Below are 26,139 nucleotides of genomic sequence, written 5' to 3'. Positions count from 1 at the left end.
GTATTGCTTGGAACGTGAAAATACTTTTGATCACTGAGAGTTTTCAGTCAATTTACCTCTAGCTCCTACTTTAAAAGGCAGAACTGGGATTTAACTCCTTTTGAGGAAATCTGGGGTATTGGAACGGGGTTTTGTGTGTGGGTGGTGGTGGGTTTTTTTAATTAGGTGCTTTTTAAATAGAGAAGCCTGAGTTAGATGCTTATTATAGTTTCTCTGGTGTTTACATTTTAGAACATACTAAACATTCAAATCTATATATATATATCTAATTTTATTTAGTTGCTTGTTTGGTAAGAGACACACAGATTTGTCACAGAGTCTTGTTTCCACTGCAGCCAGTGTAAAACATTCTAATGGCTTAAGTGGGAGCGAGACTTTTTGGAATCAGGAAGTGCCACTTTACTTCCATGGTTGTTACAGCTGAGGTGAACTTCAGTTCCTGAACTTTGGCCTGTGAGCTGAACGTTAACACGAGTAAAAGTCCAAGATAACTCACGATAATAGCAGCTGTTTTCTCTGGGTTACAGTGCCCATAACGAAATGCTCCAGCTTCTGGTCATTATAAAAGCTGGCTTTTGTTTCTCACAAAGCTGTGAGCCTTTTCTGGAGCATGGCCCCTGTATTAAATAAGCAGGCAGGTCTCATAACCAATGTTTCTTACTTTGATTTTACCGTTCTAAACTTCCCTATTTCTTGTTATATTATTGTGTTGCTTTCCTTTACAAATACAACCTATCACTGCAGCTCCTTCTATATATAATCCTTCCTTCCGCTCAGGTGCCTTTGCCATTCACTCTGCATTTGCCCAAGGGCAAGAAATGAGCCCTACAGTAGCAGGTGCAAGACAGTAGAAAATCCATTGATAAGATGAAGTGTACTCTGCTTTTCCTGCAAGAAAGAGGTGCCATTAAAGCATATCTATTGTCTCATTTAATCACCTCATTTTTTCATACACTCCAGCCTCACAAAATAACTCTGAAAAGACAATCCACAGGCATGATTGTGTTTGTAAGGCTACAAAAGGTCACCTTACAGCTGTGCTGTTATGGAAGCAGGGACTGTAGGAATGTGTGTATCCAAAGCCCTGCTTCGGAGTAGTCAGTTTCAGTGGTGCATTTTCTCTTTCTGTGAAACCTGGTGCATCCACAAAAGCTGGGGGGAGCAGTGGGCGTCACCTGGGAATGTCTCCTGGGAAGCTCTATGGAGAGTGCCCATTCAGTGGTCCCATAAAAAGTAAAAAGGGAGATGAGTGTGCTCTGACAGTAAGTTTTAGCTCCTTTGCAGTGGTGGTGGGAATGCAATGTGGGCAATGTCAGCAAGGGTTTATCAGGTTTTTTCAAGCTGTTTATAATTTTCTCTCTGAAAGCTTTGTAAATTCTAAAATAACACTCCAGTGAGACCTAATTCAAATGTAAAAAAGGTGTAGCACTCAATTCAAAACAGTAGAATTTACAAAGAAAAGAGGAAGGGAAAAAAACTTGGGAAAGAACTCCTTCGACTCCCTTGTTTGAGTTTATGCCGAATTAAGGAAATAGAACATGTTTAGCATTTGTGGCAGGCTTTAATTTCAAACTCTGAGCAGCAGACTTAACTTCTTGTGATGTGGGAGGATATTACAGTTTTCAGCTTCATTTTGTAAGTATTGCCATTTGTGCCAAACATTTAATAGTTTTACGCTGTGGACTGTCGTCCACCAGGAGCTGATATCACCTAAGACTTTTTAGAGCCATCTAATAGAAAGATATGTATTCATTCTGATTAGCCCAGGATTTGAACGAGGGTCCCAGAAGAGATATATAAGCCTCTTAAATGCATAGAACTTCTAAGGATATGGGTTTAACTGTCTCCCCCTGTGGTAAATAAGCTGTGACAGCTCTATCAGGGGGGAAAATGGCAAATAAAATTACCACATTATTTTCCTGTGAATATTTTCGGAGCGCTAATCTATTTTGCCTCTTTACCTATTAGAACTCTGTTGAGTGTTACGTGCAGACATTTAATTGGACGAAACGCATAAATATCCTCAAACTAACAAAATGCAGGCATACAACAGTGTTAAAAACAAGAGGTCAAAATCTGTTCCTTGCACTCCTTACTCTTCAGAAACACTGTGCTTTATTTGGGGTTCAGCTAAGGAAGGTTTTTGCGGTGTGAATTTGAGAGCTGCTGCCATAAGATGGTGATGTTAGTAAGAGTTGTATTGCAGCAAGGCAAAGACTGACCCCTGCCACTCACACTGAGATGCCAGGTTTAGGAGTTCTTTCCCCCAGGACTGGCAAGTTCCTTTCATATTTTTCTTTTCCTCTTTATCAGCTATATAATGCCTGACAGTTTTAACCATAAAATCATCTATTCAGATGAATACACTGTCAGCTGTCAGCGTATGACTAAGCTGAAGTCAGACCCGAAGCTCAGGTTGACTCACATGAAGGAGCAAGAGCCATATTCCTAAGGAGTATTTTCTTCCCTGTTTCTGGTCAGACAGCTTATATCTCTAAATACAGGGGTTTAATTTGACTAGAGCTTAATAGCTGAGTATTTTTCTGTTGTATTGCTTCTGGAAAATATCACTGCAGTTTCTTCATTTTGCCTTTTGTTCAGTGAGCTAAAAATTGAGAAGGCTCCATATTCTATGCTGAACACAAAGGTAATAGTAAAAGTGGCAACAGAACTGGTTTGTCCCCTATATTGGTCTAATTTTATACAGGTTAATAGATTTTCCATTTATTGCAGGCTTATAATATGCAGTGAGTAGTTAAAATTAAAGGTCAAATATCTTTGGCAATCTCCTTTGATCAGTAAACAAGGAAAAATTATGGAAGAAGCTAAGAAATCATCTCAATAATATAGCACTAAAACTGTTTTTGGTGAGAGTTTGAGTAGTCTGAATTTGCAGGGGTGATTTTTGAGACACTTCACAAACAGTTGGAACCCCAACATTAAAGTGCATTAATAGCAAAAATGCTGTGCAGAGTACATATTTTGTGTACGCATGTGAAAAACGCTAAGAATTATTTAGCAATGGAAAGACTGTTCACAAAATGCCTTTGATTTATTGCTGTATATACCACAGATCCGTATCACATATTCCTACATTATTTTATTCAAAAACTTGTATGAACCATGAGTTGGCATGTTGTAGAATACTGAAAAGGCATTAATCAACCCAAATAAACAAGTACATAGATCTATCTAACAACTATGAAGTAGTTAATAAATTTTTAGCAATTTTATTACAGAAAAAAGGTCTAAAAGAGTAGTGCTTAATTATCTGGACTCCTCTGTGCTGGGCTGTCTTTTGATTGTATTAATGAAGCAGCTGGCCCATTGTTTCTCTTTAATTCCTCTATTGTTTTAAGAATATGTCACAGCTCTTTATTCTTTTATCAGGTGCTGTGCAGGAGGATTCACACAATAACTCATATTCCTACTGTATTTGCCAATGCACAAAGGAACCTCCAAAGCATTTTTCAAAGAAGGGGCACACATAATTTATAAGTTCTGTTCCTTGTACCACTCTACTGTCAAAAATTTCAACAGTATTGGATTTGAATGAATTATAATTTTTTTATTAAACAATGTGTCCACATATAGATATATGTACTTTGTTCATGTCAAAAACTAGAGATCTGCCCAGTAACTTGCGCTGTACTGAAATGGCATTCAATATGCTGAGTCGTCACAACCCCACGGGTGACAAGCAGAAAGAACCCAAATATGAAGATCCCATCCTATTGTGGTGTGCAAATTTTCCATAAATGCTTAACCTGTGGAACAAAGGAAGAAAGAAAATAAATTAACTCCAACCCATTACCATTACTAAAAAGCACAATTTTTTGCAAGTTGGAATGTTTTATTGGGAGAGGAAGGTTTAATTCAGTTGATGGTGCCTGGAAGTTGCTAAGAGCAACAGTCTGTTGTTTAAATAAATTCTGATAGTCTTTTGACCCTTCTTGCAAAAAGATGTGTGTACAGGAAATGGGCTATTATGTTGTTGCAGCAACGCAATCAAGTCCAGTAAGCTCAAATTTTACTACACAAAAGTAATACTTTGGAATTAACTGGCACTGAAAGCTGCTTTTAATAGAAATTGCCATTGATTTCCTAAACTTCTATGAAAGGTGTGTGGCATTTCTGGGTCAAAAAAACAAGACTCGGATAGTTTAGCAAGGAAAATCAACTGATACTAAAGACAGGGAAACTGGAATTTGCTTTTGAATATATGTTTATGTGTCATTATGCTTCTCAATCCATGAAATTCCGTGTACTCAGTGGAAATGCTGGTTTGAGCTACTTGCTCTCTTAAGGTACTTTTTATAAAAACAACAATATGAATCAAGAGACTTAATGGTTTCATCCATTTTGAAGCTCTTTTTTCTGTTGGAGTTAGGTGAATCTGACCTTATATATAATCTCTTTTCAGACTGTGATCTACAGATTCCAAATTATCATTCGTTAAGGCCTGCAAAACATAAGTGGGAGGAAAAATCCAAAAAAGCAGCAGCCCACCATCACCATCAAGGCTCCCTGTACAGGATTCTGTTTTTTCCCTGGAAGTGGTATAGAGTTCTAAGGTTCTGAGGATCAAAATGACTGAAGGGCCATTTGGTTAAAATTTCAGGGCAAATTCCTGGCTTCAAATAGGATATTAGAGGTCCCTTTGTTTAAAAAATATTTCAAATGTAGAAGAAAAAAGGAAGGGCTGTTGAAAAAAATATTTTTTTCTATTTTAGGTGTCTGTCCTACATAAAATAAAGTTTTGAATTAGCATGCATATCTATCACCATTTTACTCCTTATTCTGAATACAGAAGATAGTGTATTACTGCATCTAAATATGATTTAATTGGTTCAATTTACTATATATTTTTTATACTAAGTGTGATTCCATATCTTGATGAGTCCAGATGTAGTTATGCTTCTGGTTTACAGCATCCCATTGCTTGCATTTTATTATTTTTACAAAGCAAATGTCTATCAATCATGGAGATAAATTAGAAAAAACTGTGCAAACATGACACATCACTAAGATTTTTCCAGCATGCTATGTAATTATTAACCTGATTTTTTGTCATTGAGGGAAGCCGTGAATTGCAGATAGCATGGATGAAGTTAAATGCTTTTATATTAGATACATTTTCCTATACAGTTTTCTATAGGTATGGCCATACAATATAATTGAAGCTTTGTCAGCCCTGTAGCCTAGCAACAGATAATACTGTTAGGTTACTGAATTGCTCCTGGTTGACAAGTAGGGAGTATTTTTGTGTTTATCATGTTTGCTAATGATGGGATCCTTTCCAAAAGGCTTGTCTTAATCTTAATTAGAGTTTATCAGCAGAGGTCTGCATGACATTGTGCAGACACTGATTTCATAAATAATAAAAAGTGCAAGTGAAAAATTTGGCAGGAGAAGAAGATATTTAAGACCACTGATTCTTGTAAGAGCACCATGAATTTCCAAAATGTAATCAAGTTTGAACTGTGACTCTATTCTTTATTATCGAAACTTGCAGTACACTCCACTGCAGTTTTGACAGCAATTATGAGTATGATTTATAAGCTTCCTGTTAGGAACCAGATCTGTTTGTACAAGAATCTTGATCATAAACATTACAAAGAACAGTAAGTCCACAGTTTTTCAGGGACATCAGGACCTTACTCTTTCATTTTCATAGCAAGTTTTTGGTTTGGGTCTGGTTTTTTTTGTTTGTAATTAAAGATGTTGGTGTTTTTTTAAAACAGCAGAAATATTTGCAGTGAAAGATGCAGACAAAGAAGAGAACCCTGAAATAACCTTTGCATTTGGTGGATGTTCTGAAGGTATCAGATAATTGCTCCAGTGCCTGATGTCTTTTGGTAAAGAACTCATGCCAATGCAACTGGGTGTAATTTTTTGCTCTAGTTTGCACAACATGATATTCTTTAGCTTTTCTGTCTTCTGATGATTAAACAAATGAGGACTTTTAATTCCTTGAATTCTGAACAACAAGAAGAGTTCAAATAAATACACAGTGTTTACAGACATTTTTATTCTTTTCTTCTGCTTGACATGTGTGTGTTATATATCACATACATTTATTTGATTTAACCATAGATATTAAACAATACATTACAAGCTCAAGACGCTTATCTTCGATTTCACAGAACTATAATTACCCTTTTCAAGCAAACAGCCTCCCAGTGTTACAAAGCCCGTTGCTGACCTAAAACCTTCCTTTCTGCCCTGGCACAAGAGTAAGACTTTCATTACTACCTTACCAGGTAAAACCCGTAAGACCCCTTTCAGTGTACGTGGTTGTGATGGTGATGAAATAGAGTCAGAGGATGCGCGAAACTTCCCGTGCATCCTCTGCACGGGGCACACACGCTTTTCCTTGCTATTGTCTCTGACGGGCAATATGATTTGTCCAAAGATAACAACAACACCAGGTGGGAATCGCCCTAAGATAAGAACACCGGGTGGGAATTGCAGGAGGAACTGTCTGGACTGCTCGCATAATGAATGCGTTCCAGAGGTGGGGGGGCTGGGATGGGTGCGATTGACTTCAGTACACATCGGCCTGAAAAGGGTATAAAGTGCTGCTGGAGACTGGGCCGCCTGGACAGACTGCTCTCCCAAGGTTGCAGGGAGTTTCTTGCGGGTTCCTGGCCTCCTTCCCCCGCCCCTGTCAGGAAGTCCTGCAGGGTACGTCCAGCCCGAAGATAGGGAGCACTCCGTCCAGAATGGGTGAGTAAAAGACGGCCACATACGGAGATAAAATCCTGTAGCAGCAAAGGGGGGGCTTTTCTGCTTTTGCATTCGGTAAGGCCAAAGACTGTAAACCTGTGTGTTTCTAGCTGGACCTGTTTATATTATAATCCTTTAGACTTGCTTGTATTATATACTGGATTGATAATAGACTCTGTGCGAGCAATAAATATAATTGTTGTCATCCACATAATCAGTGTCATATTTCTTGTGTCTAAGAATCTTCTCTCTGCTATGGCAGAATGGGTGGCCAATGTATTCATTATGGACACGAAGAGGCCCAAAATCTACCATTGCTTTCAGACCAAATTATATAACCGTGGCAATTTCAGAAGCACTGTCAGTCACTCATCCCTGTTAAAACATCTGTTCATCCTTTCTCTTCCTCTGATGCCTGTGTCATCCTAGGACTGAGAAAGCTTTGTAGAACAATTTCATTCTTGTTATTTCTGAGAAGAGGAACAGTTGGTTAAAAAAAAAATCTAGCCAGCTTAATCAGAACTTCATCTCATATAAATAATAGTCCTTCGCATTTCTTTATGAAATCTTCATGCCTTTGCAAACATTTCATGCAAACATCTTCCTATCTTCTTCTAATCACCACTGGTACTTGGCTATGGCTTCTGTATTATCCCTTTAAAAGCCTGTTGTTAACTCTGCTCTGTGCTTAATGAAAAACTGTTGCGCTCCTGAGAGGCTGCTGTCTATATGTCAGTTGTGTCTTAGCCTGTAGAAGTGTTTGTGTGAAGAAATGTTTTCCCGGTTTTTAGCTACCTGTAAGGAAGCCCTTATCCCTGCCAGAGGTGTCTAGACGGCGTGGTAATTCTTATGATAGTCACGATTGGAACTTCCTATTAAATTTGGAAGCCTCTGTCGGGTTCTCTGCACTTGACAGTACTTTTTCTGTCACTCTTGACTGACTTGTGCTCTTTGCTTGACTGTGCAGTAGAAGGCTCAAGAAGACTTCTCTTCCACAATCTTCCTGCTGTGCATGAAGGTCAGCATGTTTGCATTCACTGCATTAAGGGGAATAAAATCGTTTGCATCTTTCAAAACAGCAGCTCTTGCCTTCCTCTGTGCAGGGAAGCGTAGAAAGGGGGAAGTGGGGACTGCACTGTGTCCTGTCCCAATGAGTGACTGCAAAGGTGCTGAGCTGCACTTCCAGTAGCTGGAAGATGGCATCTTTTGGGAGTGGATTTAACTTAACACAGTATCATATTCTGATGAAAACGTGGATGTGGATGTCATGATTACTTAAATGCCTCATTTTCTATAGACTGGGATGAGAGAAAACAAAATAACAATGTCCTTCTTGGATCTGAATCCTGCTGAGCTGAAGGTTTGTATTCATATGCAGGAATGGATTTAACTTCCCTAATTCTGATTTTCTTTATTAAGGCAAACTAGAAACTGTTATGCTTCCAAAGCTGTCACACGTCCCACCAGGCTGTGCCTGCCGTAGGTGTGACAGTTTGCAGGAGCTGGGTGGAGCAGGCAGCCGGGGTCACTGCTCCCTTCAGCTGTCCCGGTTTAATCTGCTGCTGGACATGAGTCAACGCCCTGAGGAGCTCCAACACCAGGAGCCTGACTCAGCCTTTTAGCTGGTCCAGACCGAGTGCAGCTGGAAACCCAGTAATCACTTGTTTTTCCCCCCAAGGGTACACAGAGCATGTCAAGATGTTTGCTGGGATAGAAAAAGTCTCAGTTGGTTATTCTGCAGTGACTCATTTTTGTTAAGAGATCCAGTGAATAATAAAGTCCAGAAAGAGGTCTTATTCTGTGTTAAAATATACTCAAACATGTTGGTTGATTATTACACCTTCTGTGTATAAATAAGATGGAAGTGCATGTTAATAATGGAAATTAACTGTGTAATGTTTGCTGCAAAAGTACCCAATTTCAGGTTCTCAAATTGCAGTGTGTGCTCCATGTACTTTCATCTGCAAGACTAGTTAAGTACACTTTAGGAATTTAGCCTGTTTCTCTCTGGAAGAGGTTTTCTCCCAGTTTAGCTCTAAAGGCTTCTGAATATTTACTAGTTATATCAGGCAATCTGTCAGATTGTGCTCTTCAAATTTTTTTTGAATTCCGGCTCAGGTGTTAGGGTTCTGCATTTGTAGAAATTTTTGGTGCTATCTTCATTTTTCATCTTCTTATTCTCTGGGGGAAATTACTCAGATTTGCAGCATTTAATGTTGTAATCTTGGAGACCAGTAAATCTTGGTGTGCTTTGGTCCCCTCACAGTAAATTGTTTGTAAACTCTGTAGCACCTTCAACTGCTGTATTACCAAAGGGTGAATACAAAGACACTTCTCTGCTTTGAAACTTCTACACCACTTTGAGGTCTGGAAGCTTAGTGTATTTTGCCACTGAAATACGTTGTCACTGATGCTTTTTTGTTTGCTCATCTTTGAAAGCTAATAGACTGGTTTAATTAATTGTCCAAGATTTCTCTAAAACAATGTCCTAATTCTTCCATTTAGCTGTGGCATATCATACACTGTTGTTATCTCCTCTACCAGATTTTTGCAACAAGTTGTTTTAAAACTATAATCTCGTTGAAGGGAAAAAATGAAGTGCAGTTGAAAAGGCAGTTATGCCGAAAGATAAACACAGCAATATTACTTATCAAAATGAGTACAGTTTTTGCTTGCCTAATGAATGCAACATATAGCTTTCTCTATATATACAAAACCTGAGGAAAAAAAAAAGCTTTATAACATATAAAGTATGCAACATTATTTCAGGCATAACTGTATTGGATATGTATCTAGGCCTGAGAGTGTAGATAACACAATATAAGTGCTTTGCCTGTCTAAACATGTTAAATAAATGAGCATTCACTATCTCATTCAAATACATTAGTAGATGTACTCGCATAGTTAATTTTCTTTTTAATGCACTACACGTGACATTTGCAGCACAGAGCTATAGTGTATCTTACTGTTTGATGAAAGTTCTTCCACTTCCCCTCCTCCTCCCCCCCCCTCCCTTTTAAACAAACCTTTATTTGAATAAGCCTTTATGAAACAGATCTTTGGCATATCTTCTTTTCAGGAAGTTCAGTCAGTGTAAGCAGAGATAAAGCAGTCATGTTACGAAGAATATTACATAAGGGAAGATTTTTTACAGAAAGAGGGTGACAAACATAAGGGAGGGGAAGAACGCCCTTAAGAGGAAATCTGATTTCTTTCTTGCAGCTGTTTGGTTTTACTGAGCTGTGATTTGCTATTCAAAATAAAACAAGCTTGGAGTTGAGAAAAAATTTACAGGAACTTTGGTGAAAATGATAATGAGAGAAGTGCTGCATAAGTTATTTTCACCTATATCTTGATTTTCATAATGCCGGCTTTTTAGAAGACAAAGTGAAAAATTAAAATAATTATTCATGCTGCAAATAGTTAGGAAAACTATCCCCAAATTGTTTTTCTTATACATGAAAGTTTCTATGTTGGTAGAAGGAAGACAGGAAAAACAAAAACCGTATGCCTCTTTACCCTAAATAAACCATTGAAATTTTTGCAAAATGAGAACCATGAAGATAGCACTCATGTTGTAAGTTCTGGAATTTGATATTGTCAATTAAATCTTTCCCCTTTTTGTTTCCTGCAGGAGGGCAGCTTTGGTGTACCACGACCAAGGCCATCTCAGAGGGCGAAGAGCTGGTTGCCTTTGTTGTGGATTTTGACTCAAGGCTGCAAGCTGCCAGTCAGATGACTCTCACAGAAGGCATGTACCCTGCCCGCCTGCTGGACTCCATACAGCTGCTCCCCCAGCAGGCTGCCATGGCTTCTATTTTGCCTACAGCTATCGTGAACAGTAAGTGAGGAACTCTATTCTCTGGCGGATTTTTAAAACAACAGCACTCTGAGGCACATGTGAAAAGCTAATGCGGCAATGGTGAATTCATGACCGCAGAAACCACACCACAGCTCAAAGCCTGCTTTTGTTCCCCCATCATCTCAGATAAAAAGAGCAGGGAGAGCAGCCTCACCCGGAGTACCTGCCCTCGTGTGGAGGTTCTGTGATCTGCTCCCAGAGGCAATAGGATTAGAAACTGTTAAAAAAGTAGATGAGATAAGGGTAGCTCTCAAAGTCCAGTCTCTGCTGTTCAAGTAAGCTTGTTGCTTACCACTGCAGTTTCTAGTAATAATTCATGATAGTCAGAAAAATAAAAGAAACATATCCTATTAGTGACTGTTTCAAAATGCAGCAGAAATCATGCCTTAGAGCAGCCCTGGTTTATTGTAGCATCTCCACTTAATGTGGTTAACCAAGAATGGTTTTACATCTTCTGGTCATCAATGGGCTCTATCATGGATAAAATGCAGCATGCATTCAAGTGCTGTCCTTAGAGAGGAGGGACATGAGTGTTCCTGTACTGGGACAATTCAGCTCAAATTAAAGTGTAACTTTTGCTTATGCAAAAGTTTACCTGCTGTTTACCTTTATACAGCCCTAGTTCCTCATCCCCCTTTCTAAGTACTTTTCAAATATATTGGCTATTACCATGATCCTCACCAGTCATCACTTAGATTTAGATTGCACATTCTTAGCTCTCAGCACAAGTCTGTCCATTTAGACCACATGCTGGAGCACTTCCTTGTGCTTCCCATGGTTTCTAAGTATTCTAATTAGTTCTAATGAACTATTGAACACAGTGTTTCAGGTGCATATGCACATGTGAGCTCATGATCTGCCACTCAGACTCACAACTAATAATACTGAGCCTCAAACAGTCACAACATCTTCAAGCTCTTCACACAGGACTAGTTAAAATATCCCTGGTAACACTTTTCATTCCTTATTTTCCTTCCAGTTTATTTTTCCTTTTTAATTGCTTATTTTCTGGTAAACAATTTTGATAACTACATATTTAATGTCAGCCTATTTTTAAAGATAAGCCTTCATTGCCCTCATCATCCAAGTCTTCTCTTCCAAGAGTGAGTTGGAGCAGTCTCATGCCCTTTACCTAAGCACAGTCACTTCTACCCCTCCAGTGGGGCAGCTGTGAGCTGACATACCTGCTCACAGAGCCAGCAATTAGGATTGCACAGGACCTTTCCAAATTAGGGTGTCAGAAGCACCTAACATGCCCCTAACTGAAGGGGATGCCTGTTATGGGAGGCCCCCACTGTTAGGGGAGGCCTGTTCATAGCCAGCAGGAGAAGGAAGGAAAGCTGGAAAGCAAAAAGGGAGCTGCTACAGTGGGTTACCTTACCTAAAGCACACAGCTTGTTTCAGCTGAGATAACATTCTTGTGTAAATCTACGAGGCCAACTCTGGGCTTTGACAAAGTAGTCAGGTTTCTACAGCATCACATTTCTGGAAACATCTTTTCTGTCAGCACTGACTTTTGCAGAGCCCTGGAAAGCCACACTGAACATTGCTAAGAGGAGTCGTTATGTTTATGGTGCATCAGCTCTGGCTATACAAGTTTAGCAGCAACTCAGAGCAACTTTGGTGCTCTTGACTCAAGGAAAATGCTAAAATAGCAAGTCTTACTGCTCAGAACTTTCCACATCAGTCACAACTCTGCCTCTGATCATAAGGGGCTATTTTCATGTTTCATTGTTGAGTTGGTAAAATTCAGTTTCTTCATTAAAGTCTTGAACTAGAGCAACAAGCTGAATGAACCTCTAGATTTGTAGTGAGCCATTGCTTAAGCATTCCTTTTCTACATCTGAAAAAAAAAATTGGTTTTGTAACTTGTTTGGGGGATTTTTTTAATGTTTCCTAACATCTGCTTAAAACAAAATTAGAATATCACCTTTGACTCATTCAGCGTGAGGCTGAATGTTTCATTATATGAGAGCATCCATTGAAATAAATTTCAATATTTTAGTTTTAAGTAATTAAAACATTAGTTTCAAGTAGCCTTTATCTGTTTCACATTGCTTTAGAGCAGTAATAGTTTCAGATCCCATCCCCATAGATTGTTCTCCCTGAAATTCCATCCTCTCACCATGCAAAACTCCTCAAATGCATTTCCTCTGCTTGGCATGTAATGAGAGTCACATATTCACCATTCACAACTGCAGCTACAGACTGTCCAGGCCATCTGACCCATAGGAAATAAAGATGGCTGGCAGTCAAATTCATTAAGATAATCAGGAAGTTCTAATCTGTGATGGAATGCAGTCAAATGAATTCAAATAGGACAAGTTGCCCATATCAGAATTTCCTATTAGTACTTTTGGACTTTCTTTTCTGTGGAAACACCAACAGTTCAACATTTTTAAACCATTTGAGGCCAAAACCAAATGTTGAAATGTCACCCTTAAAGAGAGGTGGACATTTCAAATGATGCAAGCTGTATTACTAATGTTTTAATAGTGGTGTATGTTGGAATACTAACTGCTCCATTAAGTGTTTGTTTCTGAAATCCATGCACAATTATTCAGTGGCAAAGGGAAAAATAGAAATTGGTAGTGGTATAAATATTTTTTGCAAATTCATGAGCAGAAAAATAGACAAGCATTAGCATTGCAATCAGAGGAGCAAACTAAGCAATGTAAATTTTGGCTGCATTTGTAAATATTTAGCAAATAAAAGACTCATCCATGTCAATGGGTTGGAGTCTTCAACTTTGTTCACCCAAAGGAATTGAAACAGAGCCGTTGTCCTACACACATCAATATTTGAAATTAAACAGAAATTGTCATGAATGGTAATGAATTACATCATCAGCTACACATGCCATGTTTTCAGAGCAGCAGCCATTCTTCAAAACTAAGTTAATTACAGTCTCTAGCAGCCCTTTGCATTCTGAAGTCAGGGGAGTTTTCATGTTGATCAAGATGTGTTTTGATGCTGACTGCAATTGTCTGATCCTGAGGTCAGCTGTCACAGTCTGGAGTTACTCATCATTTATCCTCTCTTAGTCTCACAAACAGTCGAGAGGTGTCCACACCTCGAGAATGGTCTATGCCTATGATAATTCCTGAAATCTATGCATGAATGGGAATAGTGTCCATTGACTTAAACCAAAGGTATAGAAGGGACTGTTGTCATGATTTAGCAATATAGACAAGTTGCAGTGTTGAAGTGTGGATCCTGCCACAGTTTAATTTACTAGTGTAGATATGCCCCAAAAGAGCAGGGATTTCTTCTTGTTCCTACTGATAGGATGGAAGGCTCACCTTTCAAAAGATTAAACAGATCTTTTTCTGAGATGTATACACAACAGGTTCTGTGTCCTTTGACAGGGTATTAACACACAAGTATCTGTCCACTTCGTGTAAAAATACCATATCCATTATTACTCTTCACATTAGTGAAGTATGTAGCCTCTAATGCATGATCAAAATCCCAACTTCTGCTTTGAAAACACTCTGTGGAACCTCTGTATGGTATCTCCTCAGAGGGGTGCTGACACTTTGGGATAGGAGACAATGAAAAATTGCCTTATTTTTAGTAAATATCTTCTATGCATAATGAAAAGTGGAAAAGCGACAATTTACTGAAAACAAAAGGATAAAAATACATAAGACATTTCAATTTCTATAATTAATAAGAATAGGAATCAAGGAAATAGACATGCTGCTTATAATAATATCACATTCAATATCATAGGATCTTAAGAAAAAGTAGTCTAGCCTTGCCTCCTGGATATCAGAACAAAAGGATTTTACAGTAATAAATGCATAAGCATACTGAAAATACACATTTTCCAGAATGATCTGTAGTTAGTACTCAAAAATTCCAAGGCCCAGAGCTGGAAGTCTTGTGCACACAGAAACAAAATTGAAAGGTGTCACCTAATGAGTAGTGATGTATTGGAAATACTGCATAGTTCCTTAATTACTATTGCATGTTCCCAACAAACATTTAATTTAATTTAATTCTTAAAAGTAATTATGTGCCAAAAGCTTCTAGCAGTTTTCTTTATGCAACTTAAAAAAAAATATCCTTTTGAAAGAAACAACTGTCTCCCATGTTAGTTTCCATTCTGCAAGTGACATTTTTATAAACCCATTTCTCTGCTTTCAATGTTTTGTTAAATAAGTATTTTTTTTAATGGGGAAGGGAGGGGAATTAATCTAGCTGTGTTAATTGTTTGGGACCAAGTGAACTGTGACTAACCTGCACCTGCTTGTACTTGCTTGTAGAGGACATATTCCCTTGCAAATCCTGTGGCATTTGGTACCGAAGTGAGCGGAACCTGCAGGCCCATCTCATGTATTACTGCAGTGGGAGGCAGAGAGAGGGGCCACAGCTGTCAGAGGAGAGTGAGGACAGTGCTCAGCAGATATCCAGTGTCTGCCCCTTTCCACAGTGCACCAAAAGCTTTTCGAATGCAAGAGCTCTGGAAATGCACCTCAATTCTCACAGTGGTAAGTATCGTGTGTTTTTGTGCATCATCTTCTAGATTTAGCTTTTTGAAGAATTATTCACTATAGACATTGAGGAGATCAATGTCTCTCCAAATATATGCAAGCACTGCATGTAGGTAATACCAAAATGCCAACAGTTTCTGACCTGTGTTCTACACCAAGTACCTCTCCCAAGTGACCAGGGTCATTTGTCTCATCCTCATTTATTGTTGTCTCTCTCTTAATGCGTGTACACCCACATACAGGCAGCATTTCTTTACCTTTCTGGTGAAGGTATGATCAGGAGTCCAGACACAATCAATTACTGCAGGATTCCAGCTACCAAACATACACGCAACCAGAGAACATGTCTTTCTGAAGTAATATCTTCCTCCTTAGCCCTAGAGGAGGCTTCATGGGCAGAAGGCTCTAAGGATCATGGTCCACAACTCTCTGCTTTTACCAGGATACTTGTTTCATAAAAAAACTTATTGTTTGATAGAAATATTCTTTTCCCTTCCTATAAAATGGGGATAGTGTTTTAGAATCACAAAAACAAAGAATCATAGGTATGTCTTGGTTGGAAAAGATCTTTGAGATCATCAAGTCCACCACTAAACCATGTCCCACATCACATGGTGTAGATGACCAATTTTGAATTAGGGCTGGAAACACAAGTTAAGAGTCTGCAGGACATTTTGCATTGGAGTTTTCAGTGGCAGAGAACTCCCACAAATAAGAAAGACTGCAGGGTCAGTGGGTCGTGTGTTTGATGTCTGCTGTACAGAGCTGCTTTGGGAAAGAAGTAAGGGCTCTACAGTGTTCCTGATCCTCCTGTTAAATGAATGGAGTCTAAAGGACATTAATAGGTGCTTTAATCACAGAAGAAAGCCTTATTTGGCTGCAGTGTAAAAACTCCTGGGGCATGCATAGTCTACTCTGTGGATTTGGTGAAGCGAAAAATGTTCTTCTGATACTTGGGTACCTATTGCGATTCTAAAAGGCAACATACTGCCTTGGAGGAGTTTGGTACCTCCCAGAAAAGGACTAGAAGACTGCTGAGAAAACCCTTAGTCATTGATCATCAATGGCCCCCTGTTATCCAAGAGGAGGTAGACAGAGAACTGCTGAGCTGCTTGGATGTTTATGAATCCATGGGCCCAGATGAGATCCATCCCAGGGTGATGAGGGAGCTGGCAGATGAGCTTGTGAAGCCACTCTCCATCATTTACCAACAGTCCTGGCTCACTGGTGAGGTTCCAGATGACTGGAAGCTGGCCAATGTGACACCCATTCACAAAAAGGGTGGGAAGGAGGATCCTAGTATTGTAGGCCAGGTGGCCTGGCCTCAGTACCTGGTCAGGCAGTGGAAAAGTTTATATTGAGTGTCAGCATGCAGCACTTACAGGATGGCCAGGATATCAGACCCAGCCAGCAGGGGTTTAGGAGGGATAGGTCATGTTTGACCAACCTGCTCTCCTTTAATGACCAAGTGACCCTCCTGGTGGATGCAGGAAAGGCTGTGCATGTTGTCTATCTGGACTTCAGCAAGGCCTTTGACACTGTCTCCCACAGCACACTCCTGGGAAAGCTGCAGCCCAGGGCTTGGACAGGAGCACTCTGTGCTGGGTTAGGGACTGGCTGGATGGACGGCCCAGAGTGGTGGTGAACGGTGCTGCATCCAGCTGGCAGCCAGTCACCAGTGGTGTCCCTCAGGGGTCTGTGATGGGGTCAGATCTTTTCAATATCTTTATTGATGACATGGATGAGGGGATTGAGTCCTTCATTATAAATTTGTAGATGACACTCAGCCAGGAGCGTGTGTCGATCTGTTGGAAGGTAGGAGGACTCTGCAGAGAGACCTGGAAGGGGTGGATGGATGGGCAGAGTCCAATAGGATGAAGTTTGATAAATCCAAGTGCCAAGTCCTGCATTTTGGCCACAATAACCCTCTGCAGTGTTATAGGCTGGGGATGGTGTGGCTGGACAGTGCCCAGGCACAAAGTGATCTGGGGGTGCTGGTTGACAACAGACTGGACATGAGCCAGCAGTGAGCCCTGGTGGCCAAGAAGGCCAAAGGCATCCTGGCCTGTGTCAGGAACAGTGTGGCCAGCAGGAGCAGGGAGGTCATCCTTTCATCCTTCCCCTGTACTCAGCACTGGTGAGGTCACACCCTGAGTGCTGTGTCCAGTTCTGGCCCCTCAGTTTGGGAAGGACGTGGAGACGCTTGAGCGCGTCCAGAGGAGGCAACGAGGGGGGAGAGGGGCTGGGAACACAAACCCTGTGAGGAGGGACTGAGGGAGCTGGGGGTGTTTAGCCTGGAGAAGAGGAGACTCAGAGGTGACCTTATCACTGTCTACAACTCCTGAAAGGTGGTTGTGGTCAGGTGGGGGTTGGTCTCTTTCTCCAGGCAGAAACTGACAGAACCAGAGGACACAGTCTTAAGCTGTGCCAAGGTAAATATAGGTTGGATCTTAGGAAAAAGTTTCTTATGGAAAGAGTGACAAAGTACTGGAATTGTCTGCCTGGGGAGGTGGTGGAGTCACCATCCCTGGATGTGTTTTAAAAAAGACTGGATGTGGCACTCAGTGCTATGGTTTAGTTAAGGTATGTGGGCTGGGATGGACTCGATGAACTTGGTCTCTTCCAACCTAGGGATTCTGTGTGATTCTGTGTGATTTAGAGGTCAGATCTTTCTGTGCTTCAAGATACTATCAGGCTATTGCAGTTTTCTGTTTGTTGCCTAGCAAATATTTCACTGTTCAGTAAACCAGCTGAACCATAGGTTATAACAATTTCAATAAGATCAGGTGCATGCAGCCCAGTGTGTCTTACAGCCTGGTAATTATAACCAGATACTCTGGGAGCATTACAGATGAATTTCTCCCCAAGCAGAGGAAAACTGAAATATTAGCCATTGTGCAAAAGATTTGCTTCAACTATTTGCATTTATTGACATACTACTGTCTTATGTGTTGAGGGTTTTGAGCCATGAGCTGTGAATGACCATGTCTGCATGTAATCTAGAGATCTATGCTCCTTTAAAGACCTAGATCTGAGATTGTGGTGAATTTCCAGTAAGAATCTTTACTTATTTCCTAGAAGAGAGGCTAAACCTCAGGCCTTTCCCTTTCTTTTTAGTCACAAACCAGTTATTCAATCATTCTTGCTCTCTTTCCTATCCTGTCAGTCTTTATTTTTCTATACAGATTATCACAAGTTGTAACACCTTCTGCAGTAGGAATGAAACATTCCTTTTCCAAATGTCTTGTAATCTTTGGAAGTCCTGTGTTTGCTCCAGCTGCTATTGCTGTTCCCACTGGAGGCTCTAGCAGACCTACATCACTGGAATGCAGAGCCCTGACTGAAATGCCAAGTCCTATAGAGGCTGCTGTCTCTGTATCACATGATGGGGAAGCACCATCTCATGTCAGTGAAAGGGCTAAAGCTTCATATGGCCTCCTGGGGGATGAGTGCCTGATGGGAAACAAAGTGCTGACTGAAGTTCTGTGTATCTCCTTGGTTCCCTTCTGGCCTCTGAGGCCAAGGGAAGGTCAAATTTCAGATGTCACTCACAACTTGGGGGATCATTGATGCTAGGGAAGAAGCAAGGACCTCCAGGTACCACAATGTGACTACCCACAGAGTGAGATGCAATATTCTTACAGTTTTGTATTGTCCAACTACTACACACCTACTTCACCTGACTGAAGTGTGGTATATGTGCCTATGTGTAAGCAGGACAAGTACTCATTTTAAATTCTGAATATCATCCCTATCAATATTTTTTCAGTTTCTATTGTTTAAAATGTAACTAGAATCTGTTGTTGCAGTAGAGAGATCTGGTCTTATCTCTTTTTAAAGCATTTTCAATTTCAAAATGCCATGAAACATGGAGTTTTTTGTTTAATTGGTGATTGTAAGATGTCTTTGAATGTACTGTTCTTGATGCAGTGAGGAAAAGGTGTCATATTATAGCAGTAGTTGCCAATGGCCATTGTCTGTGAAAGATAAAATGTCAGTAAAGCCATGTCTTACTGCTCCTCCTCCCTTCACAAGGAGCACAGTCACCAGTCCTTTCTGATGAGGATAGATCAGCCAACCCATGCAAGCAAGGAGCTGAGCATCAGCAATACTCAAAATGCTACTTCTGCTTTGTCTGTGGCTTTCAGGCACACTGAGGGCTGTACCTCAAGCTACATCATAACCTTGAACTTCTTGACCTTGGTGTGCTTTCTGTGCATTCAGAATTTCCAGTGATTGTGTATGGGGAACATAATGTGTCCCTTTAGTTTTAACTGTAATTTCTGAGACCCTTCATTTAGAATAAGTCCAGTATATTTTTATCCTTTCCCTTGTTCTTTCTCTCCCTGCAGCTCTGATGAATGTATGCAAATACTAGGGCTCTGCAAAGCAGAGCAAAAGTCTGGGAATAACCTAGCAGTTCGAGGAAAAACCAGTTCAAGTATTTTCAGGGTGACTAATACCATCTCATTAGAAGAAAATTAGTCATTCTCACTGCATTTGTACTTTCTGTGCAGCTATTTCCCAGTATTCTTCATGAGGGGCAAAATGGTCACTTTATTTTGTATTTTGCTTGTCTTTTCTGTAGGAGTGAAAATGGAAGAATTTCTCCCACCCGGTGCTAGTCTGAAATGCACAGTTTGTACTTACACTGCAGATTCAGTGATTAACTTTCATCAGCACCTGTTCTCGCATCTTACTCAAGCTGCCTTTAGATGCAATCACTGCCATTTTGGCTTCCAAACTCAGAGGGAGCTACTTCAGCACCAAGAGTTACATGTCTCTGGCAACAAAATACAGAGAGAAAGTGACATTGAACACTCTCCAAGTGGAAATGAAGAAGGTTTACAGCCAGCAACGGACCTGTTGAGCAGAAATGATGTTCCCCAGAGCCAAAAGACCATGCAGACTAAAGATGCAAGTTCTGATACAGAGCTTGATAAATGTGAAAAAAAGGCCCCACTTTTCCTTCCAAACCAGAGGCCAGAAACCCAGCCTGCCACAAATAAGCCGAGTTTTTCATATACCAAAATAAAATCTGAACCATCCAGTCCAAGACTCGCTTCATCGCCAGTTCAGCCTAATATTGGTCCTTCTTTCCCAATGGGACCTTTTCTTTCCCAGTTTGCTTTTCCCCAAGACATCACTGTGGTTCCTCAGGCTTCAGAGATATTAGCCAAAATGTCAGAACTGGTCCATCGGAGGCTGAGGCACGGAAGTAGCAATTATCCACCTGTAATCTACAGTCCTTTGATGCCTAAAGGGGCTACATGTTTTGAATGCAACATAACATTCAATAATTTGGACAACTATTTGGTACACAAAAAGCATTACTGCAGCAGCCGATGGCAGCAGATGGCAAAGTCACCAGATTTTTCCAGCGTTCCAGAAAAAATGCCTGAAGCTGTAAGTCCCAGTAATGGTCAAAGCTCTATAAACATCCTGAATCCAGCTCCTCACACATCAGATCCAGAAAATCAGCTTCTGCAGACATCTTGCTTAAACTCTTCCAATGTTTTAGATTTGATTGGGCCAAACAATAAAAGTCATGAAAAAGACTTTACTGCCCAGCCTAAGAAGTTGTCAACTGCAAGCAATGGTGATGAGAAGATCAATGGAAAACCTTCTGATGTGAAGAATCCCAATGCTCCCTTAGTAGAGGGGGAGAGTGACCCTAACAAGACCACGTGTGAGGCTTGCAACATTACTTTCAGCAGACATGAGACCTACATGGTCCACAAGCAGTATTACTGTGCCACTCGCCACGATCCCCCGCTGAAGAGGTCCGCTTCCAACAAAGTGCCTGCCATGCAGAGAACAATGCGTACTCGGAAGCGAAGGAAGATGTACGAGATGTGCTTACCGGAGCAAGAGCAGAGGCCACCACTAGTTCAACAGCGATTTCTAGAAGTTGCCAATCTTGGCAATCCTTGTACATCTACTCAAGAGTCAACAGAGGGTCTTGGGGAATGTTACCACCCACGATGTGATATCTTTCCAGGAATAGTCTCGAAGCATCTGGAAACATCGCTGTCTATTAACAAGTGTGTTCCAGTTTCAAAGTGTGATACTGCCCACTCCACCGTGTCTTGCTTGGAGATGGATGTGCCAATAGATCTCAGTAAAAAATGCTTACCCCCGTCAGAGAGGACGTCCACTTCTCCCAAAAGGCTGCTGGACTACCATGAGTGCACCGTATGCAAGATCAGTTTTAACAAGGTAGAGAACTACCTGGCTCACAAGCAGAATTTTTGTCCTGTCACTGCTCATCAGCGTGGTGACCTGGGACAACTCGACAGTAAGGTGTTTCAAAACCCAGAAAGTGAAAGAAACAGCCCAGATGTCAGTTATGAGAGAAGCATAATCAAATGTGAAAAAAATGGAAACTCAAAACAGTCCTCTCCTAATGGAAACTTATTTTCCACACACTTAGCAACACTTCAAGGACTGAAAGTCTTTAGTGAAGCCGCCCAGCTTATTGCTACAAAAGAAGAAAACAAACATTTGTTTCTTCCACAATGCCTTTACCCTGGAGCAATAAAGAAAACTAAAGGAGCAGATCAGCTTTCTCCCTATTATGGAATAAAGCCAAGTGATTACATTTCTGGTTCTCTCGTCATTCATAATACTGATTTAGATCAAAGCACAAATACAGAAAGTGAATCTCCTAAAGGCCAGGCGCCTTCAAATGGATGTGCTGTGCAGAAGAAAGAATCTCTTCCACTACTGCCGAAAAACCGAGGCATGGTAATAGTTAATGGGGGACTAAAACAGGAGGAAAGACCTGCTGCTAACCCACAGCAAGAGAACATTTCCCAGAATCCTCCGCATGAAGATGGGCACAAGTCTCCTTCTTGGATCTCTGAGAATCCCTTAGCTACAAATGAAAATGTCTCTCCAGCAATTCCTACAGCAGAGGAACAATTGTCTAGTATAGCTAAAGGTGTGAATGGCTCTACCCAGGCTCCAACCAGTGGAAAGTATTGCCGACTGTGTGACATCCAGTTCAACAATCTCTCAAACTTTATAACTCACAAGAAGTTTTATTGCTCTTCACATGCAGCAGAACATGTCAAATGAAACAATCGGTCACCTTTGGTACATGTGTTTAGCATATTGTTCCATGCAGTTTAAAGAAAGCTGTTTGAATTACATCTGGACAATCAGGAGATTTCACTATTGCTGAGTTGAAGACTTAAAGGTGTAATTTCATTACAGTCCATTAGTAAAGTGTATTATTGGTGCCATTTTCAAAAATATTAATTTATTTTACCAGCAGTATTCATAGCTGTAGTTATGTTATTTTTTATTTAAAAACTTTATATTAAAGTCATTTGTAATGTTATTGTATAGTTATTGTGTAGCACATATGGTTTGCACTGTATAGTAGATTTTAAAGAAAATAGTCGCAAACAATACAGAAAAGCATTTTAGAAATAGCTTCAAAAGCACTTGTGTATCCTGATTTTTTTTCTTATATGCTGTTGCAGATATACGTATATGCTAAAATATAACTTGCAAAGAAGTTTCAACTATGCTGTAAAATTCGCCTTAAAATTTCAATTTTTTTGAACAATTGGGCTCAGTTTGCACTTTATATTTTAGCACATACAGTACCTTAGTCATTAGGCTTTGCATTTGTATGTAGCAGTATGTTTCTGTCCACTTTCTTAATCTGAAACGTACGTTAAATGAAGATGGCATTTTCTTTCTTGTATAGTACTTGTATTTTCTTTCGCTGATGCATCTCTGTCTCAATTTTTAAACCTTTGCTGTTAAATGCAATACTTTATAAAGAATGAACAAAATTACTGGAAGCAGTATTGTAAGAAATGAGGTCATATCAATCAGTTTTATCTTTTGAAAGGCACAGTCTAAAACAAAACCCTAAACTCAATGCTGCAATTATGAATCTAATTCATATATAAGATATATTTAAATATAAGAGTAGCAATACTGCAACTGGTGATCACAAAGATAATGTTCTACTTCTGATAGAAATAATTTCTCAACAAATGTTGTTACTATGCATGTATATGGATGGAATAAAATTCCAGATAATTGGAGAAGTTCGGCTGTAATTTCTTTAATTTTTTTTTTTTAAATTTTGTTTTTGAAGGTTGATCTAGAGTTCACAAGCTGTGAAAAAGCTCTTAGGAACAAGCTAACATTGCCTTCTCTTCAGTGGAAGCAAAGTATTCAAAGAGACAATGAGTACAAAGGATGCCTTCACTTCCAGGGAGTCCCTGCTGACAGGTCACTAGTGCAATTGGGTCTAAGACTGCCCAGTGAACTAAAGGTTAAAATGTGAGGGTCTGAAACCAGGAAGGCTGTTCTCTTTACTGGTGCCAAGGAACATATACTTCCCTGACAGTATCTCCATATGTCAAATTCAGTGGAACAATCTCCTTCCTAATACCTCTGGTATGATTCTTCATGTGTTCAGTGTTCCTATATGAAAAACAAGATGATTCATTTAAGAGAACAGCAATTTACTCCCCTAATTTAGTATAGAAATATTAGTCAATAATTTATGTTATATTAAAATCTGAACTAATGCACAATTAGTACCATTCACTTGCAAATGTTTGGTCTCCTTTACACCATTTTCATAAAAAAATTAAGATTATAAAAATGACCTATTGATGCACTTTCATCCTACAAATTAGAAAGAAAAACCATAATCCTGATAGTTACATAAACTGCTGCATTTTAGTTCCTGTATTGGCCAAAGGAACAACTCAGAACAAGCTACATAAAAGGATGGTATTTCAGCACAGCAACCAGTCATAGTCTAGCATAAGAGCATACAATGCAACTGGCTTTCAGAAACTCCATTTCTGTGTAGTTTTTAACTGAAACTGTCCTTTTTTTAAAAATTATTTGTAAGTGTAGCTACATGTAACCCAGTAGCAAAAATAATAAACACTTCAAAACTATAGTTAGCAATTCTGCTGGTTAGCTGGGCTTTAAATACAGGTCAAGAGTGCTTAAAATTGTACTAATTCTCCCTTGCAACAAGGATAGCCCATGTGTACATTCATTTCAGTAGGCCCAAAGTTGGTCCTCTAGCAAATACTTCAGATAATAACACTTGTGAAGGGGAAATAGCATTACAGTCACAGGGACAATAAAATGAACAAAATGCTCATGATTATCAATTAAGCGTTCATTAGAAAATTGACCAGGATATCTAAGACTTCACAATATTTGAAATAGATAGTACATTTTAGCCTTTTTAGTGGCAAACCATTATTGTGAAGATTATCCATCATGCAATAATGGGTTAAAGAACTAGGTGATTACATCTGGATTAAAATAACCTGATTCTGAAAGATCCACATGCATAGATGAAAATTTTTTAGGTGAAGCTGGTAAGAAGGCCATAGGTTGTGTAATTTACAATTGCAGAGCTATAGGGGTTGTGTAATTTACAATTGCAGAGCTATAGGGGTGTGTTTAGACAGTGAGAAAGTAAAGGAAAATATCAGGGTTAAAGCAAATACCCAGTTGAGAAGTGATGCTGAAAGAGGAAAGCCTTATCACAAACGGTATCTGATCCAGAAACACTGAGGGTTCCTGATATATTCCAGAGGTAAATTAAAGCCTGCCATGCTGCATTATATTATTCCCACTGGCTAGTCCAATTTCTTTCACACAACAGAATAATTCTGCTAGCGTTTTCTCTTTATAAATCACCTATTTGGTAGACTGCTTCCATTTTTACAAGTTCAAAATAAGCACAACCTGTTCATTTGTGGGTGCAGAGTTACTCAATTGTAAACACATTTTATATATTTTAGTCACTTCACAGGAACAACTGGCAACTCTGACATGTGCTAAGCCCCTAAGTTATACCATCACACTCTATGAAAGTAAAACTGTACACAAGCTAGGTGGGTAGCAGATACTATTATTTTAAATTTTTTATATATTTTTTTTTAAACAGAAGGCATTTTATAAAAAGCTACTCACATACCTGGGTTCAGGAACTGTGTTTTACCATAACTTTATAGACTGTTTGCAATTGTTTCACTTTTTTTATTGCACTCATTTTTTAAATTTGCTCATGTGAAATAAGAACATAAACACTTTGACCAGCCAGAAATCTCTCTCCTGTCTCTTAAACCAGTTTGCATAATACTGGCCTAATCCCAGCTTGAGGTTTAAAGCACATCTACATTTAAGTGATAAGTATTGTTTACCAAAATAAACACCTTAAGTCTGTTTTCTGACCGAGGGGTTATTTGTGTTCTCTTCAGGTTATATTTACATGTTTGTCCAAGGTGATCAACTGCCTATTGCTAAAAGCTTCTCTTCCTAAATTCTTCTTTTAGATTTTTGTAGGGTACTAATATTTTTATCAAATCACCTATGCAAAAGGAGTCCACCCTTAGTCTTTGACACCTGGAATTCAGCAGGAAACAGAGCACCTCTGTTAAATGGTTGGGATCCCTTAATCCCTGTCAGCTGGTGTCAGTAAATAAATCTTTGGGGCTATGGGGTGAACCGCTCAGCAAAAGGCATTCAAATATTTCCTGGGTTTATGTTACAAAAAATAAAATTGCTCTACATGAAGACTTGATATTTAGAAGAGCTGCTTCCTGCCTAAGTCCCTGTGTACTGATTGCCTGGCAGGTTTCATGTTCAACTCTTGGGTTTTTTGGGGAAGATTTCCTTATTCAACGAACATCCCATCCACAGGCAGTGCTCAGAAGTAATTTGGCCACATCCCTGTCTGCCTAATTTATTTGTTTCTATCCCAAAATTCAGACTCTGAAAGCAATTGTGAGTCCTCATTCATATCACATTCATACCACAATCTTCCCAGTTTTTACAGAAAAATGATGATTTTTTTTCTTTGTAGAAGAGAAACAGTAAAGCGTACTGCTACCAGCTGATGTCTGCTTGTCTTGAAGTAATTGCAATAACATTAGGATTCTGGTGACATCTTCTCATTATTGCAAATAATCATAAAACTACATCATAGATATTACTGTGGATCCACACTCCTAAATTTCTCACTCTCTCATTTCCACTAGATAACTA

At 39.5% G+C, this 26,139-nt stretch overlaps 1 protein-coding gene across 1 annotated transcript in view; it reads left to right on the top strand.

Annotated features, from left to right (window-relative positions):
• Positions 1–23,307, top strand: part of ZFPM2 (zinc finger protein, FOG family member 2) — a 307,035-nt gene extending 283,728 nt beyond the window's left edge. Inside the window, exons 6-8 of the mRNA XM_084227111.1 lie at positions 10,364–10,570; positions 14,863–15,087; positions 19,679–23,307. Of these exons, the coding sequence (XP_084083237.1) occupies positions 10,364–10,570; positions 14,863–15,087; positions 19,679–22,170 (2,924 nt within the window). The 3' untranslated portion in view covers positions 22,171–23,307. The remainder of the gene's footprint in view (positions 1–10,363; positions 10,571–14,862; positions 15,088–19,678) is intronic.
• Positions 23,308–26,139: the final 2,832 nt, after the last annotated feature.

The sequence above is a fragment of the Fringilla coelebs genome (genome assembly GCF_963513975.1).
Source record: "Fringilla coelebs genome assembly, chromosome: 1".
NCBI lineage: Eukaryota > Metazoa > Chordata > Aves > Passeriformes > Fringillidae > Fringilla > Fringilla coelebs.
This window is presented reverse-complemented; position numbering and strand designations above follow the sequence as displayed.